General features: G+C 41.1%; 1 protein-coding gene across 5 annotated transcripts in view; it reads left to right on the top strand.

Annotated features, from left to right (window-relative positions):
• Window positions 1–16,057, top strand: part of tox2 (TOX high mobility group box family member 2) — a 118,226-nt gene that overhangs the window by 86,884 nt on the left and 15,285 nt on the right. For 3 of the 5 annotated variants that reach the window (XM_036531434.1, XM_036531433.1, XM_036531432.1), the window contains one exon: window positions 10,080–10,316. The exons of the other annotated variants lie outside the window; for them this stretch is intronic. In XM_036531434.1, the coding sequence (XP_036387327.1) occupies window positions 10,080–10,316 (237 nt within the window). The remainder of the gene's footprint in view (window positions 1–10,079; window positions 10,317–16,057) is intronic. 5 annotated transcript variants of the gene reach the window in all.

Below are 16,057 nucleotides of genomic sequence, written 5' to 3'. Positions count from 1 at the left end.
AATGGAAGTTATTTTCAATTTCATTATGTCAAAAGGACTTTCCATTTCTCTCGTAGAACTCAGCCTCATTTTTAATAAAGTCAATTAGTGTTTCGATTAAGGTAATAAATGGGAAAGGTATGGATTTAATTTCCTCTTTCTTCATATTTGCACAGAATTGGTGCAGAATAACAAACACAAGCCGGCGATCACATTGTCCTATTTCAAAAATAGTGACTTTTGCACATGTTCGTATTTTATTTACAATAAATGTTGCTCTGTTCGGTCCTCACACACACCTCCATGTGTCAAATGCTAATTGTTATTATTGAAGAATGCTGTTGTTGAAAGGAGGGTGGGGTAGGGCTCCTGGCACAAAACAACTTGCTGAATGAGTGAATTCTGGTTTGTCTCTGGGTTCTGCAGATGCTAAGCACAGCTGCATCTTTTTACATTTTCATTATGTTCACTGCTTATTGTTCGAGGGCCCTTTATTGTTGCGTATGGCAGTTCCATTTGGCATTACAGTACGACAATGAGGAACCAAAGGCAAACAAAACATGGCTTATATATCTGCTGTATACCTCTAGGAAACGTAATCACGAACCACCAAAGCTTTTATTTTATTCAGTATAACGCGTAAGCTCCAAACTATTAAAAGAAAGACGCAGCTGCAGGAGATAAGATGTACAGTTCCCAGGGACACTGTTACAAGGATGGAGGATTTTATACTACATTTAGCCACAGGCTTCCGCAGCTTATCACTCAATAAAAATCCCGTCTGCGCTGGACTGCTCGGTTTCGCAGTATCCGTCAGCTCCCTGCACTCTGAGCAGGGGAGTGTGCAGCATTTTGGGGCCATAGAGGGATCGTAAAAGATCCAAATTAGGTCCCCCTGCTATCCTCTCTGTTCTCAGTTGCATTTAAGGCCGTGTCACTGGCGGATTGCGGTAGGGGGGTCGACAGATGGGCACCTGATTTTAGATCATTTGATCATCCACGAATACAGGTGACAGGGTCCTTCCATTGCAACTGCTTGCTTCCCTTGTCAGTGTCCTGTTGTAGTGTCTGTTTGTTTTTTATGCCGTTATCCATAATAAAGAAATGATGCAGACAAGAGACTGGCATGCATGTGCATCCATCATTAAAAGCTGGCTGAATTCCACCAAGGTCCTCAGAAGAAGTGTTTGTGTGTGAGTGTGTGTGTGTGTGTGTGTGTGTGTGTGTGTGTGTGTGTGTGTGTGTGTGTGTGTGTGTGTGTGTGTGTGTGTGTGTGAAGGGAAGGGCCAGAAATGTGTCAGGGAAGAATGGACAAGCCCACAGATCATGTGCAAATGAGCTAATTGTTGCTATGACTCTTCCTACTGTGAGGGAAGGGAGACTGAGGGAGACCTTGTGTGACTGGCGATGGCACCTTTGTTACAAAAAAAAACACCCCCATTGAATATCTTGCTCACTTAATGTCTGTACCATGTGTCACCGCTCCTTTTCTCTCTTTCTTTCCCTAAAGCCATTTTAAACTAGACCCCCCCCCCCCCCCAAAGACAAGCCTTAGATCCTGTCTTGTAAAATGGAAGCCAACGTGTGATGTAGCTTTTTGAAAGAGCTGGTTCTCTGACAATACCAGTAATGAGGAACATGGAGGGTTCTGAGGGGGGTGGTGAGGATGTTTTGAATATCAAAATCAGAGCAACGTCTATGTTGCATAATAATGGCAGCCGGGGAAAAATAAACTGGCAAAACAATATGGCCAAATTCAGGGGTGCAAACCGCAGTCAATCGCATTATCTGTAGTTTGGGATTTGGGAAATCTTGTTAAACCAGTTTCTGTACCTTTCTATTTTCAGTGTTGTGCAACGCTTGCCAAAAACACAACTTTTACAGTGTGGATATTGATTCAAATCATTTTAGCCTAAACGGAGGGATTCACCTGTGCCCTGGCTCTCATGTATATGTTTTGCAGAAGCAGGTATTAATGGCCTGTTTTATTTGGGTCACAGGTAATTTTTGATTTTCAAACCGCTGAGTTGGCTCACCCCTCAGATAGGGGATGTGAAACGATGACGTGATTGATGCTGACAAACTCTGTGTTTCTGCTTCCCGAAGCACCGGGGGGGGGGGGGGGGGGGGGGGTGTTGATCACATTTTCGGCGTTGCGAAAGTCAACAGCACGATCCCCGAAACCCTGCATTCAATCCATCACCTCGGGGTATCAGACTCAGCAACCTTGTCACTCTGTGGTTGAGTGTGTGTGTGTGTGTGTGGGGGGGGGGGGGAGTAAAAAAGAAACACTAAATACAGAGATTGTCCCACTGACACAGATGAAGTACAGATGACAGTTGATCAGAGACATAGTTTTCCGCAACAGGGAGATGATTTTGGCGTTGTTTCTAATCGTATTGCGTGGCGGGACTTCAGAGGCCAGACTTTCCCATGCTAAACAGTCTCGCGTTGGCAGAGTCAGTGAGTGAGGGGGTAAACTGCTACCGGCGTTCATTTTGCTGTGTGAGGGGTACACAAATATAGAGACAGAATTACAGTGAAACTGCACTTGAGGGCCTCCCAGATCTCTGTTCTGTGCCATTGTAAACACCGCTCAGGACACGGTTTTTGCAACCCCTCATCATTGTCCTTTTTACAGAAAAACTTTGTGTGAGGGGCCACAGAGACGAACCCATAGCATATAAGGAGAAACTACGGCTTTTCTCAGTTTTGCAGTAACAAAATTAAAAAAATGTGTTTATCATGCATTCTCATCATACTGCGACATGCATGTATATGCAGTGATACGCACACATAAACATGTTGTTGTTGATTATGTATCAGATCAAGTTCAATCATGTAGTGCTAGTAATCTGTAACTGACCTGTAAAGACCAGTTACTGTTGTGCTGATGAATGAATGCACTCTTAAGTCCGTGTAATTATCACTGGAAAGGCCACAAGGAATAGAGACAGAAAGCACTGCATCATAATGGTGAAGGTAAAAAGAGACATCCAACAAGTGCAGCCTAAGGCACCACTGAATTTAAGCAGCACTGACAGAACAGGCACCGTTTCAATACAAGTCAGTTGCATTCTGCTGGTAATGTTTTATGTTTAAAAATTTAATTTATGCATTGCAACCATATATATAATGACATTTAAACATTAGAGGATAGAAGTAAACATGTTATAAAGATAAACAATTGAAGAAAAAGAGCATCACCATTTTATGCAGATATAAATATCAGAAGCTCTGCTCGGTAACGTTTTATTTTTCCGAGGGTTAAAAACGCCAAGACATGGCAGCAAAGCTTAAGCGTTTAAAGGCTGAACGTTAAAGATGACTCAGTATTCATTGCATTTTAATGCATATTCATGAATGCTAATTTAAATAGAGTTTGGCAACTGTTGTTAAGGCCTCTGAATAATTTACGGCGGCATGGCCAAAGGGAATTGAACACTGAACAGAGCGTCTACCTATGATTAGCGGCAAGAATAAGTAAGCAAATTTGAATAGATTTTCAACCTGAAGGGAAAGAATGGGACCACAGTTGGTAAATTTGCACAAATGAACGGGGTTGCCACAATCGCTAATACCCCTCGTATGGAGTAGAAATTGTCAAAGATTGCAAAGATTAATAACTGCATTTAAATTAATAGATTAGATTAATAACAGATTTGTCTACATGTAGTGTCTGACATCCACGTGTGTCTACAGCTGCCTAGATTTAGTGTCATCTGCCTTTTATATAACAAACTTTTTGAAAGGATATTGCCTCAGATTCGCCTCTCTCCCGTACTGTCATGCGTTTCCGATGACTGTGAACGACTCTCTCCAAGGTAGGTGGGCCTGGCACGCTCAGAGACTTAAATAGGATCTAATTTATAAATCCCCCCTCTCATATTAATGCTCCTTGCAGTTTATAAATTAGCCTTGCGGGGATGTGCCGGGCCTGACGGGCGCTGGAAGATGGATGGGGCGCACTCCCGGGAGGCTGCGTGTTAAAACTGCTGTGAGCGCCCCTGGCAGGGGCACGGGGAAGGGGGGTTCAGCCGAGGGAGAGAGAGGCCGGCCCTGCTCTCCCCATTGCCTAAAACATGTTTGGCCCTTCCTTTGTACGATCAGCGTTGTGAGTCTTCAACGCGGCGATAATTAAAGCTGTCATGGCTGAGAGCCTGCAGGGATAATGTTCTATTATTATAGTCATTTGTTTCAATTAAACGCTCCGTGATTTTACAATAGCAACTGTGAACCTGTGCGAGTCAGCTATTACTCTCAACAAGATGTCTCCAATCCGGGGGAGCGCGGGACTACTCAGCTTTTTTTTTTCTTCCCCAGGAACCCTCTGCACTGCTAGTTGTGTTTAGTTGTGCACACGTTCATGAAGCCACCCCCCCCCCCCCCCCCCCCCAAGAATAAACTGGAGGACAAAAAATACAAAATTCAACACCTGAAGTTTCCCGCAGACCTTGTACCTTCTAATGGGACTGTTGGTCACTATTTCCAGAGGCAGTTTTTAATCAAAGTCTGATACTGGGCTTAGCATGTCTCTAAGGATATAGAAAGCAAACATGATTGTACGATTTTTAAATGATGCAAAACCACAAAATGCTATTTTCTTGATGCTGTTGTGCCCCTATAATGGTTTTATGCAGGGTCATATGATGTCAGCATGGCATTCCTCATTCTGAGATATCTTCTCTGGGACTTGATGTAGTTACCCCTCAAGTGGGTTGTGCTGTACAGATCAGTGATTTTTTTTGTATTGGGGGGCACAGTTTCTAAAGGTAGAGGTGGGATGTATAGACTCATCTTTCCCCTGTGACTGTGGCAGACATACATGCCATCCCACAAGACTTTTTACCTTGGGTGTTGTGTGCTGAAATTGAGCTTTTGGGGGATTCATTAAACAGGAAGTCAGGTCTCCAGACAGAGAGATATGGAACAATGTACCTCCTGGAAGATGATGTTCATTGCACCTTCTACAAATTAGAAAAAAAATGCAGACTACCAAATATGAATCGTCATTCCTGCGGTTGTGTTGTGTATTGTGCAGAACACAGTTTCACAGCACTGATATTCTTAATTACCAGGTAAATATAAATGAATATGTAAGACCTAAAATTAACAGGGGAGTTTCATTTTTGTTACTCAGTGTTAACACCCAGGAGCAGCAGGGCCGATGGGACATCCTGAATTCATCAGTCATTTTCCTGTGTCGGCCTTTCATGTGGTAATGGACAGAGATGCAAAACTGACGTTATTTAGACATCAAAGTGCACAGCATAATAATTCAATCTCATACTGTATCTGTGTACTGTAAGCCTCCCCAGGTCAGCACGCCCCTTAGATAAGCGTAATTTTGAATTTGGAGGATGACATAACAATGGGATCGCAGGCACTGCCTCCATACTCCGATAATGCAACAAAATGTATTAGTAACCAGCTGATTAATAGAATCTAGTAGATGAATGTAAATGTTGTTACAGTGGAACAGATGCGTGGCCATGATTTCAAAAGGGGTGGCATATATCACATAGGTTGCATAATTAGGCGAAGGAAGCCATGCGAAATGTGTGTGTGTGTGTGTGATCTTGCGGCTTTCTCATTCTGTTGTTCTCCCAGGCCTTAATAGCCTTGCCCTCGGTACTGTCTGAATCTCTTTCTGGGAATCAGATGCTGTGGGCAATCTGCGCCGAGATTGAAACCATTTCAGAGTTAAGGTCAGGAGACCCAAAGAACAAGAGCTCTGTGATATCTCATCTTGCGTGCACAGAAATGGCGTATAATTGGAAAGCCTTTGTTATTTCACTTCCATTTGACTAAGATGTCTATTGTGTGCATTCAAACATGGCAAACACAGCGAAAGCCAAAATGAAGAAAATGTGTGTGTCTGTGTGTGTGCGTGTTTTCGCAATACTTTTATTTCTTATTTCTTTTAGAAGATTGAGATCAATGCAATTCTGTTCTGGGTAGTAGTGAAGAAATGGAGATCAATACATCACATATCTCACAAATACAGGGCATATTTTTCTATTAAAAATAAATGTCACAAAATCATTCCTGTGTCATTCAGTTTTATTATTTCAACCAGCTGCATACTCTTCTCGACCCATTTTAACCTTTTTAAATTGCTTGAAAATTATATCAGTATATGATAATGTATTTATGCACTTTTAAACATACAGAAGAATGCATTGGAACAACTGTTACAACTGGAATGACTTCAATAAACTATACTCTTAATTTCCTTCTTTTTAAGCATCATGCCTATTTGTTATTAATATTTTGATCATTAGTTTTGCTTTTCCAATGAAACACAAGTACTATCTGTTATATGTCTATTTTTTTTCCTTCACAGAAGAGAAAGCAATTTACTGTAAGCCTGGTTTGTGGACTCCAGCAGTTGTAAATTAGCAATAAACCAATCAGAACAGCAGATGTCCTGATAATGCTACCCTTTGTGTTTTGCATGCGTGTTTCTGTGCGTGCACACGTGCGTGTTTCTGTGCGTGCACACGTGCGTGTTTCTGTGCGTGCACACGTGCGTGTTTCTGTGTGTGTGCGCGTGCGTGTTTCTGTGCGTGCACGCGTGCGTGTTTCTGTGCGTGCACGCGTGCGTGTTTCTGTGCGTGCACGCTTGCGTGTTTCTGTGTGTGCATGCGTGCGTGTTTCTGTGTGTGCACACGTGCGTGTTTCTGTGTGTGCGCGCGTGCGTGTTTCTGTGTGTGCACACGTGCGTGTTTCTGTGTGTGCGCGCGTGCGTGTTTCTGTGCGTGCACACGTGCATGTTTGTGTGTGCAGGTGTGCGTGTTTCTGTGCGTGCACGCGTGCGTGTTTGTGTGTGCACGCGTGCGTGTTTCTGTGTGTGCACGCGTGCGTGTTTCTGTGCGTGCACGCGTGCGTGTTTGTGTGTGCAGGTGTGCGTGTTTCTGTGTGTGCGCGTGCGTGTTTCTGTGCGTGCACGCGTGCGTGTTTGTGTGTGCAGGTGTGTGTGTTTCTGTGTGTGCGCGTGCGTGTTTGTGTGTGCGCATCATGTATCAGATTGAAATTGTTCCTGCAGCTTTAAATTAAATTAGACCTTCCTGGAGGCAAAAAAACTACAGAAGGAAAGACAAGTGGAAAGAAGAGGCTTTGAGTGTAACTGAAAACAGCTCTGCCTTTTTGCTGCCAGTGTAAATTTGACACACACCTTTGTCACCTCTTGGCCTGTGAAAGTGAAGCATTAGTCGCTAAACAAAGAAAGTTGCCTAGACATCAACTCCCCCTTTCCGTGGATGACACCATTAAACAATTAGCATGCAGTACCTATGGCAACCACCACCCCTTTTTAATATCTTTTCATAATGTTTATACAGCAGTCACACCACGTGGTTAACCTCTGAAATATGGCTTCTCTCTCTCTCTCTCTCTCTGTCTCTTTCTCTCTCTCCATCTTAATGGAATGGGAGAAAGGAAAGCTAACTGAAACCTCGTTTTAAAAAAGGTTTACAGAATGACACATACATGGTCGGAAATGTTCTGTCTCCTAGAATGAGGATGTAAGTGCTTACTTAGATGGTACACGCGTTATGTTGTTTATGTTAATAATTAGGATTAGAAGTGTAGAGAGAACTGAGGTATTTTATAGAGTTCTGCATTGATTCCTCAGAATTGAAGGGTTATTTATAACCATACTTTATTTCCTTTTGCAATTAACAAATTCTGTCTGAACTGAAAACGGAAATCATTGTTGTCTTTAAAGAGACTGTAGCCTGTTGAGGAGTGTATTTTGTATATAATTGCTGCTGAGCTCGTCAGATTTTCTATGGTTTAGCATTCATTCAGACTTCATTGTAGAGATTTTAAACATGAAGGGAGGCTGCTCAGACTTTGGGAAAGGTCATTGTGTGCCACTTTTTAAATTGGCTTAGATTGTAATATTACTAATGTATTATTATTATTATTATTCACTCTGAAAACGTGGAAACAGAAATAAAGAATATCAGGAATTTTAACAGAGGTAGAGGCTAAATATGATATAAAAAATAATTGCCACTAATATACTATGACTAAATATACAGCAAACCCTGTTGAAAGTGTGATAGAGGGAAAAAAAGCTTGGTCAGTAGATGCTGGTTTGGCTGATTTCCTCTCTCAAACCATAAGAATTAGTTACTCATTCATAATTTCTCTGTCCTGAAACCTCTGCTACCTTCAGAGTACCATAAAAATAACTCATTGCATTAATTATTGTCCCCCTGAAATTATTTTGAGTATCTTGCATAGTGTTTCTGTCTGCGTCCCTTGTCTGTCTGTTGTTTATGAGGAAACATGTTGGGTTTAGATTAAAGGACGAGAGTTCCACCCTGAGGCTGTTGCTATGGAAATATCCCAGCTCTTGCTATGATAGCCCATTCATGTTTGATTAATTGGTTTTTCAGTGACTCCTGGTTTGAGAAGACCCTTTAAAAGGGCAACTCCTTGCAAAATGGAAAATTAATGGAAAATTGTCTTAAGCCACTTCAACGTGTTGGGAAATTACAGTGATAAGTGTTTTAGTGTTTCGAGTCGCTGTTTAAGTCTTGGATGTCCGTGTATTTCTCCCTCTTCTCGTGTGTGTGTGTGCACGGGGTATGTGTGTGTGTGTGTGTGTGTGTGTGTGTGTGTGTGTGTGTTGGGGTGGGGGGGGGGGGGGGGGGGGGGGTTAATGTAGCTTGGTCATTTGAAATGCAAAAGGAATTCCTTTGTTCAGGCCAGGCTTTTGTTGCCAGACGCAGAAGCAAAGACGAATCTAATGCTGTGTGTGTGTACTCGGGTTAATAACAGTTCAGTTTCCCCTGGTCATTACACTGCATTTTATTCTGTCCTTTCACTGGGGCCAATTATTATGGCTGTAGAGCCAGGCTTGCATTACAGATGCCTTTCTGCTGTTTATTAAGATCGCATCTACTGGGGCCTCCAACTTCATCTTGTTTACAAAATGTTAATCTAATTGCAATTTTGTTACTTTATGTTGCAACAGATTAAGAAGTACCAGTTCAGGGGCTTTGTTTCTGTCAGGATGGATCTCTCTATTAGAATCAAACGTTGTTGTTTTTTTTTTTTTTTTTTTTTTGGATTTTCTTACAATTGAAATTCAGCCAAAGTCTATTGACACAACCATCTAGAAAAAGACAACTGAGTGGTTGTGGAACAATTAACCACTGGGAGTCAAAAATGATTGAAAGGAAGATAGCAACTGTCCAATCTGAGCTACTTAATGAGAATGTACACCGTTATCTTAGACAGCGGAGGAGCTTTACTTTCCTTTTGTAACTGTGTTGTTTATTCTCAAGGATACCAGCTATGGGTAATTCTGTACACCGGATGTTATTGCTGTTTGTTATGTGCCCTGGTCTTGTTTGCTTGTCATGGATCATCATAGCGGTTGGTCCCATATCAAACACCATGAGCAAAAATAGAACAAATAGGAACAAGAATTCATCAGGTGAGGTGTTGTATATTACTTGCCAAAAATGCAATAAATGCAATAGAGTGCCATTTTACAAAAACCCCCTCAGTGATTTGAGAATGCGAAAGCCCTGCATAAACTCTGACAGTGGCAGGGTTACACTAAGCACTGCACTAACTAGTTGCTACCTAGCATGCAGTAGTTTTGAAGGTGTTCAGTCTCAGAGGCATAAAATAAGGGGACGTGAGCTTTGATGCTGCGGTTTTGTAGGGAAACTGCAGCTCTCAATAACAATCGGCACGCCAACGTGCAAGGTCGATCTTTTGTGCATGTTCACGTCATTTCAAATGTGTTGTTCAGGGACAGCTGCACATGCAAAGTTTGGCATGATTATTTGTGCCACTTGTAGGCTTTCCACCAGCTTGACATGCGGTAGTAAATGGCGGAAGTGGGAGGAGGCTGGCGTGTTTGGGCCCTGGAGGAGCGAGAGAACCAGGCTGCGGTGGGACCAGTGGGCCTTGTGAGGGCAGATCTGTTTTTCTCCAAATCTTTGTCCCTCCGTGGTCTCACGCTGACAAAGCTGGGGGCAAGGGACGCGTCTCCACAGAGTGCCTCTGTAGTTCTAATATAGGCAAATTGGGGATGAAAAATTTAGTAAAGCTCGTCTTCTTCTCTCACCCAGATCCAGGAGATGGCTCACCCAGACGGCCCACATTATGACTCCGCCCATCAGGGCCCCCTGATAAACAGATCACCTAGGATACTGTCCCATCACATGAGCGCACTGTCCCAGCTGAGCTCTCAGGTTGGCCTGCGAAGTGCCCTTACCCATGGTTCCCCCTCACCTCCAGGAAGCAAATCAGCCACGCCCTCCCCCTCCAGCTCCGCCCAGGAAGAGGAAACTGATTCCCACTCAAAGGTACTGGTTGTGGAAACCTTTTTCTTTGCTAAAGAAAGAGCAGAGAGTGTGAGGGTGCAAGGTTGTGGTTTGCTTGCATGGAGCAATGCTGTTTTTTATGGCACATCATCATGATTTTGCATCCCCTTAATCTGAAGTGTGAAATATGACAGGTGAGCCCCCCCCCCCCCCCCCCCCCCAAAAAAAAAGGTTAAGTAAAAGGGAACATACAAGGTCAGTTTTGAAAGTCTGGACAAATCCTCTGTGAAATCCTGTGTGAAATGGCTTCAAAGTCTCTGTACTTTTCTAGTTTGAGTCTGCAGGACATTGGCAGTAATTCCTGGAACAACCGCGAGGATTAAGCAGTTGTAAACTCCTTAGAATTAAGGAGTATGGGTGTGTTACTGAATTCCATATTCAAAACTCCAGCCACAGGCAAATATGCTAATGCACACTCAATTGTACTAGCCCATGCATATGGTTATTTAGCCAGGGTACAAGACAGACCTACACGGAGTTATCCTCGACAGTCCATATTCCTTTTCAAATTGAGTGCTGTATTTTATTTTTGTACTTACTTTCACCCATACTATTTTCTTTTCATAAATTTGTTTTCCAGTGAAAATCAGTTTAAAATTACTAGTCTAGTATCGGTTTTTTATTGTTTTTATGTGACAAACGTCTTGAGAAATAAAATTGCTCTTTGGCTACTGTGTATAGTCTGATAATGCAAAAGTTGCAATAATTTATAGAACACTGCATTTTTTGTCATATAAGAATTTTGCATGAAATGTTTTACCTTTCCTGGTAAGGATTAAAGCCTGGCTGTTTTAATTAATCACTATACAGTTATGCATAAAGGCTTTATTTATCAAGAAGCATTCTTTGAAACTTTTTAACGAGTATTCTTCCAAAACTGGAGCACATCCTCAGCAGTCATTGTCTTGCAAATCTGACCTGTTTAGCCGAAGCCTGGAATAATGGATTTTGATTATCTGCGTCCGTATCGACATCGGCGCTAACAGACAGGAGACAGCTCTCTGCCCCCGAATTTCCCACCAATGGGAGTGGACGCAGTCAGTCAAACGTGGTTTTATTTCGTCGGTATTTCATGCACGGCGAGGGAAGGCGCTAACCACTTTCTGTTGCCACAGAAGAGTCTGCGGCATATGGATGTGATTTGTGCCTTTATGTATACATATCCACCTCTTGCCAAAGTGTTGCATAATATGGTATCAACAAATATTCCACCCCCAATCTCTGGCCTTTGCAGATGTCTTAAGGATTTTATTTGTGTTACCTGCAATGCAGTGAGAAACATTTTCCGATGCAGGGAGGCCTGGCTGCACACTGACCTCTAGTGTATGCCTCTTGAGAGTGCCAGCTTTCCTGACAACATTTCCTTGTCAGTTTTTTTGGGCTTGCTGTCATTGACCGGAGCACTGCGTGTTCTGCCAATGCGACCTAACTACATCCAAATCAATAAAAGTGAGGTAGATACTCACTTTCAGTCCTTCCGGGGGCACGCCGGACTGGTCAGATGTTAACGTTCTAGAGCGAGTCATGCGGTAGTTGAAAACGACCCACGCAGAGAGGGTTTAGGTTCGGTATACCTGAATAAAGCATACACCAAAACCGCAGTCTTTACTGAGCAGGTTAATAGATGTTTGGTACATCCAAGCAAATTGCTTCCCAGGGCTTTGCTTTCTATCAGAGCCTTTAAGTGGCCATGTGAGTGCTCTTTGTATGTGACTCACACTGTTCTGAGCTCATTCCCAAGAAAGGAATAGAAACTAGCAAATGGATGCTGAAAACAATCTGTGTGTGCCGTGAATAACATGGTTGCTTTTACCAATTGGTTTGTATGCTTTAAAAGAAAAAAAAGACATATTATTGATATAGCAGATAAGTGAAATGTTTTACTGATTTATTTTACTGCATCTGAAGAGTTAAAATAACTTAAAAGCTCCACGTAATTGAATTCTGTTTTGTTTTTTTTTTTGTTATAAACATCTGTATGCAAGTGTTATGGTAAGAATGGCACATTCTCACAAAACAGCATCTTCCCTTCCTGACAGGCATCATGTGGCAGTGTATAAATATAAACGATTATTATTTTTTGCCTTTCAGTGTGTCATTCCATTAGCCTCCTTCCAATTTATTCAGCATTCACATCAAAGCAGCAACGAACAGATGTCATTTCAAACACTTTTTGCCTCATTGCATAAAAGCAGGAGCTGATTATTTTTTAATGAAACTGCACACTCCAAAATGTAATAAAATCATAACTGGTGAGTGAGATGGGGAACGGAAAATGGGAATGCTCATTTTTGCCACAAACTGGTGTTTCATTGATTGCGTTGGGGAAAAAAAACAGGCAAAATGATGTAACAATTGCATTATATCTCTTTTGAAACAAATATGTCACTCTCTGACTTATATTGTAGATTTCTAGTACCTTCCAATGCACTGTAGGCTATTGTTCTTGTGTATTTAGTAGTATTATAAAATAATGATTACATTTATAGTAGCAGATAACGTTATGTGTATGTAGTGATATAACGTGATTTATATGAGATTGCTAATATGTGTCATATATATATGTATATATATATATATATATATATATATATATATATATATATATATATGTGCAAAAGCATGTTAATTACAGTGGTTTGATTTTTCATTGTATTCATTCGGCTCTGATGTGAACCCACTATTCAGTAGAAAATCTGGCCTTCTCTTTCCGTTTTGTTCTGGAAGGATTTTAGTTTCTGTGGCTTTCTGAAAACTAATTGGTAACCTTTTTGATCAGGCTGTTGGCTTTCATTTGGTTTTGGTAAATGTTGTGGTGTTGTTCTATAAACATGTGACTTCCACAGAATTCCATTTGCTTGAATTCAGTAATATCTAATGTAAAAAAAAAATCAGGAAGATGAGACGAGTATGGAACCACTTACAGCTGAATCAGGGTGACAGCAATAGCAACCAAATGCCACTCAGGGAGGGCACTTCTAAGAGCCTGGTGATGGAGGTTTTCCATTACAAGCCTTTTGAAGCCCAGCCTTCAGTATTCTGCCATAGACAGCAAGATGGAAAGCAAGTAGAACTACATGCACTTGTGTTTAAGGTCGCAGTGGTCTTCTCATTTTTTATTTGAAATATATGTGTGTTACTTTGGAAATGTAATTTTCTGCTAAGATCTGGGTTTAAAAAGGCAGGTACAAAACTATGCGATAGAGTGCAGGATGCAAAAGGACAGATCTGATTAATGTGGAGTTGCAGAAGGCTAGTGGCAGCTGTCCTGGCCCGGAATATGAAGGTTATGTATGCATGTTGTGTTATTTTCCAATCAGTCTTTCCCAAAATCTTGCCAAAGGTTGCTTGATTTGAATGTGACTGCAGTGCTCAGATTCATCACAGTAAAATGTACTAGTCTGTCAACAAAATGCAAATTTCTATGATAAAACACCTAATTGCATGTCAGATATTTAAGCATCACATGCATCTAATGATATCTGAAGAATCCTCAAAAGATTGAAAGATAGATTGAAAATCTTCCTTGATTTGTCCCCTTTCAATTACACCGACAGATGTTTGTTGCATTTTTTTTACAAACATAACGATGAATAAAAATGGGTATATTTCCATCCTTTTAAATAATGTAATTACTTTTCTTTTCATAACGTATCAGCGCTTAGGAAAGGTAACAGATTTTTAAGTTCGGCGGAGATAAGATAAGCTGTAGCACTGACTCTAATGGGATCTTATCAAAGCCGGCGCGGCCCAGCTTGCATTAAGCAATCAATTTCGAACTGAATATTTTAGTGGTCCTTTTTCCAGGGATGGTTTATGTGCTCTTTTACATCTGCCTGGCAACAGACTAAGCAATTTCCATAATATATTACAAAGGCTTATGTTGCTGGGGGTTTGATGTAGTGGATGGTTTACAGCATACACCGCACAAGGCAGTCAAATGTTTCCGTTTTATTTGCCTATTTTACCACAACAAAAAAAAACAGGCATATTTGTATTCCGCTTTGGCTGTGTGACAGTATTATAGGATTTATCAATCGGTTGTTTTTTCGTAAGGAACATTGCCTTATGAGGAGAAAGCCTTCATCTGCACTGTGTGAAAAACTCATCTGTCTCCTTGTTTTCCTGGATAGGCAGTCTTTGTTGAATTGTCTTCTTGGTTGCCATACAACTTATGTTGGCCTAAAAAAAAAGAAAGAAAGAAAAGCAAGTTTGGGATTAAAAAAAAAAAAATTATAATAAAATATTTTCAGATGCAGAAGAAAAATTTCCATTGAGGAAACAACATGCGCAAATTAGCATTGACTAGCTGATTGCGTTAATATTATCTTGTGTCTAAACGGAACTGAATTGAAATTAATCAAACCCATGTAAATGAGCCTGATTTTAGGACCACAGATATATAACTGTAATATTGTTCCAAATTTCAGAAATTAGGGAACTCAATGCCCTGAAAACACAATCCACTGAGATTTTGTGAGGCATGATATCTTAGAATCCAGCCAATGTGTTTGCCCCTTGCAGAACACCAGAACAATCAATCATTCTTCCAAATGCATCTTTTCAGAACAAGATGCTTCTTTTCTCACAAGAAGCAGGAAAGCGATCAATTGAAGCAGATCCGTTTTTTTATAAGAATGTTTACACAGCAAGTATAATTATCAAAATTAGCATAGTGACCTTCCTTGTGCGTGCGTTTCATTTAATTTCAAGAATTTAATTGATTTGAGAGGGAAGTGTCTTTGAACAATTATATTCAAGCATGTTTTGAAATATGGCGAGTTTCTGCGTTCTTACATGTTAACCCCTCTGTGGATGCTATATGCTTTTACTGCAGTACATTTTTCCGCCAGCTTTCACTGTGTTTTGATTATGCATACTTTACTACATGTTCAGATCTCTCATGAGGACGCCCTGGGAAATTCATTGTTAATGTGATGACACAGTAGTGACTCTCTCTGCTGAAAGCGACCCCCTGAATGTGTGGTGGGTTGTAGAGGTGAAACGTGTTAGCTTAATTGTACACAAGTCCAGCCTTAGGCGTTCTGGTGCCCAAGGCAACACACATTTTACAACACCTCCCTCCCCCACATTGTACCCTTGGGAATGCTAAAGTACAATTCTCTAATAACACTTGGAAAATAGATGAGACTGTCTGCTGCAGAAGTCTGTTGATAGAGTTGAATTACGAACAGATTGCTGTTAAGTTTGAAAGGCCTTATTGTTGGCACAGTTAATATTAACACAACGGCATATTTGTTGTTCAAGTTAGCATGTATCATGTATCATTTGAACAGAAAGTATTTTCAGTATGTCTTGTTCTTCCTGTGTTACATCTATAATGTTATATTTCCTCAAACCAAATGATAATCTCCTGATGCTTCAGCGTTGCTGTGCTCCAGCGTGCTGTTTTCGAGGAATATAGTGCCTCTCGTTTCTTCCATATTTCATTTAACCCTGAGGCAGCTGTCTGTCACTTTTATTCACTTGTATCTCCAGAGCTCCCCACTGCTTTTTATTTCTCAAGTTGCATGCTTCTTTAAGCCTTTCTCTCATTTGCTCTCTCTGTGTTTTGACGGGAGTACATTTCTTGCAGGTGCGGATATGTTTTGATTTAAAAGGGCGCTCCACCAGAAATGCATGATTCCAAATGTTGTTTTCAACACTTCTTTATACAAATGTTCTGCTATGATCAGACTCCTACAGAGAAAGACTTTGCACAC

Source organism: Megalops cyprinoides, chromosome 6 (assembly GCF_013368585.1).
Source record: "Megalops cyprinoides isolate fMegCyp1 chromosome 6, fMegCyp1.pri, whole genome shotgun sequence".
Lineage (NCBI taxonomy): Eukaryota > Metazoa > Chordata > Actinopteri > Elopiformes > Megalopidae > Megalops > Megalops cyprinoides.
Note: the sequence above shows the minus strand (reverse complement) of the source record. Positions and strands in the feature narration are given on the sequence as shown.